The 2,128-nt window shown below is 43.0% G+C and overlaps 1 protein-coding gene across 1 annotated transcript in view; it reads right to left on the bottom strand.

Moving 5' to 3' along the window:
- Positions 1–33: 33 nt before the first annotated feature.
- The window catches only part of LOC112348644 (pentatricopeptide repeat-containing protein At2g13600-like), a gene marked incomplete at its 3' end in the record, with an annotated part of 9,232 nt that continues 7,137 nt past the window's right edge, over positions 34–2,128 (bottom strand). The window contains exon 2 of the mRNA XM_024681539.1: positions 34–495. Within this exon, the coding sequence (XP_024537307.1) occupies positions 34–495 (462 nt within the window). The remainder of the gene's footprint in view (positions 496–2,128) is intronic.

The raw sequence follows: 2,128 nt of genomic DNA, 5'->3' as shown, positions 1-2,128 counted from the left end.
AAATGGAGAGAGTTTATAGAAGTTCTATTTTACAGTATGTCTGTCACAAGTTTGATAATAGTTCTTCTCCTCTTCCTTTTGAGGATGATCACCACAATTGACAAACGAATCGAGATTGACTACCACTGATCCCCTCTTCCACGCACCAATCCTCTTGCTCATCGCATGAACTCTAGCTTTTTCCTCAACCATGCCCAAGCTTCCATAGATGTTGGCCATGAGAACGTAAGTAGCAGCCTGCTTCTCATCCAGCTTCACCAGTGCCTCAAACGCCAGCCTTCCAAATTCCAAGCTCTTCCACTTGTGACACGAGCTCAGCACGATGGTCCATGTCACCACATTCGCTGCGAAAGGCATCGAGTCCGCCATCTCCACCGCCTCCTGGAGTTTGTTTGCCCGGCCTAGCATGTCCACCACGACGTGGTAGTGCTCCATAGTCACGCTTGCAGCCTTCCGGGAGCACATCTCCTGGAAGAGCTTCCTCCCTCTTTCAACCAGCCCGGCATGGGTGCTCTATTGTGAGAATAAGATATGTTTTGAGTTGGATTTTAGAGTATGATAGAGTATTTTCATCACTGTTAAAAGGCTCCCCTCTCAACATTAGTATAATAGGCTGGATGTTGGGGATACCCTTGGCTGTCTATAATGGGATTAAACATGTGTTACACTCACTAAATTCAAAGTTCTCGGTCTTCCCTTTCTATAGAATTATAAATTTGTATAGTCTAGTAAACTTATTGGTTGTATAGCCATTCCTCCAAAGATTAATGATGCTTGAATATGTTTAGGATGACTTGGCAATTTGGCCTACTCAAACCATGATGCCATGAGCCAATTGATCTTGATATAGCAATTAGTGGTGTTTAGTCCTAGACATTGTCTTCCTTTTTGAAGCTCCACTCTTAGTACTTTTTATTCAATCCTAGAATGAGAAGTGCCCTTGTAGCAGTTGTACAGCCGTTTGTGTTTTAAGCAGTGATGTGGGGCAGGTGCTTTGATAATGAGCAGCCACGATCAATGTAGCAGATGAAATCATCTACACACTTTTTGTATTTTTTTCATTACTTTAGGGACAACTTCCCAAGCTCTATTTCATTCAGCCTTGTTTCATTCAATATTGTATTATAGGGATACAATACTTATATACTCCTTGCCTTTACAAGTCATGGTAGTGACTATGCTCTAATAAGGATTAGAAGTGGAGTGAGATAGATTTTGGAGGGAGGAACTTCATGATCAAGGCCTTCAACCTTGGAAAGCCTTGGCTGGAGGTTGAGGTTTGCACTCTTGGTGTTTTGGTTGCAATAGGGATGCATCATTAGGGTGACACAATTGATTTTTGTATTAATCCCTAGGGAATGTTCATACATATTTAATCATTACAATCACTTCATCTCTCTTCTTGGGAATGTAGGTCAAATGGCTTTTGGCCTGCCATGCCAGAAATAAAGTTAACTTTAAAAAAAGGCATATTAAAGTACATTTAGGGCTACCAATTTCTTGAAGAAAATTTTGTGTGGTAGATCGAGGAAGCCATTCAGCTCTTTTATGCTGGCAGATGTGTGGGAGCTCCTCCAGTAGCAGAGCCCCGTACACCTAGCCAGCGCCAGTGCTCCCTTCTCCAAGGTGGAAGTTTTTTAGTTAGTTCCTGGACAAAAAGCGAGGAATGTTTTTTGATGAGTACGTTCGTTCACCACTGCCTGTGAACCAGGATATCTTCCAGTACAAGCAACAGAAAGATCGCAAACTGTGTCATCTCATCTACGAGCTCATGCTTTCTGTGTACCTGAACAAAGACAACATGCCGACCTATAAAAGTCTATGTTCTAGAATTCATCCAACGGTTCATATTCATTTCGAATAGAACTACTTAAACATGATATGATATGTCAACAATATTCTCGTTTAAACCCTAGGGGGCATGAAGCGCCCGCGACGGCCACTGGAGCTGGAGGATGGAATCTCAGATGCCGACGACGACGACGACGATGTTGGGTGCAAGGCAAGCACGAGGTAGCTGCATTTCCAGTGATTCTATTCTTCATTTCTAGCGATCATTCTCTTGCAGGGTGGATTCTAGCCTTGATCCGATCGATAGTGATACCACGTCCGAGGTAACGAGACATAG

Source organism: Selaginella moellendorffii, unplaced genomic scaffold, assembly GCF_000143415.4.
Source record: "Selaginella moellendorffii unplaced genomic scaffold, v1.0 SELMOscaffold_31, whole genome shotgun sequence".
NCBI classification, from domain to species: Eukaryota; Viridiplantae; Streptophyta; class Lycopodiopsida; order Selaginellales; family Selaginellaceae; genus Selaginella; species Selaginella moellendorffii.
The sequence above is the reverse complement of the archived record's forward strand: the minus strand, read 5'-3'. Positions and strand labels throughout refer to the sequence as shown.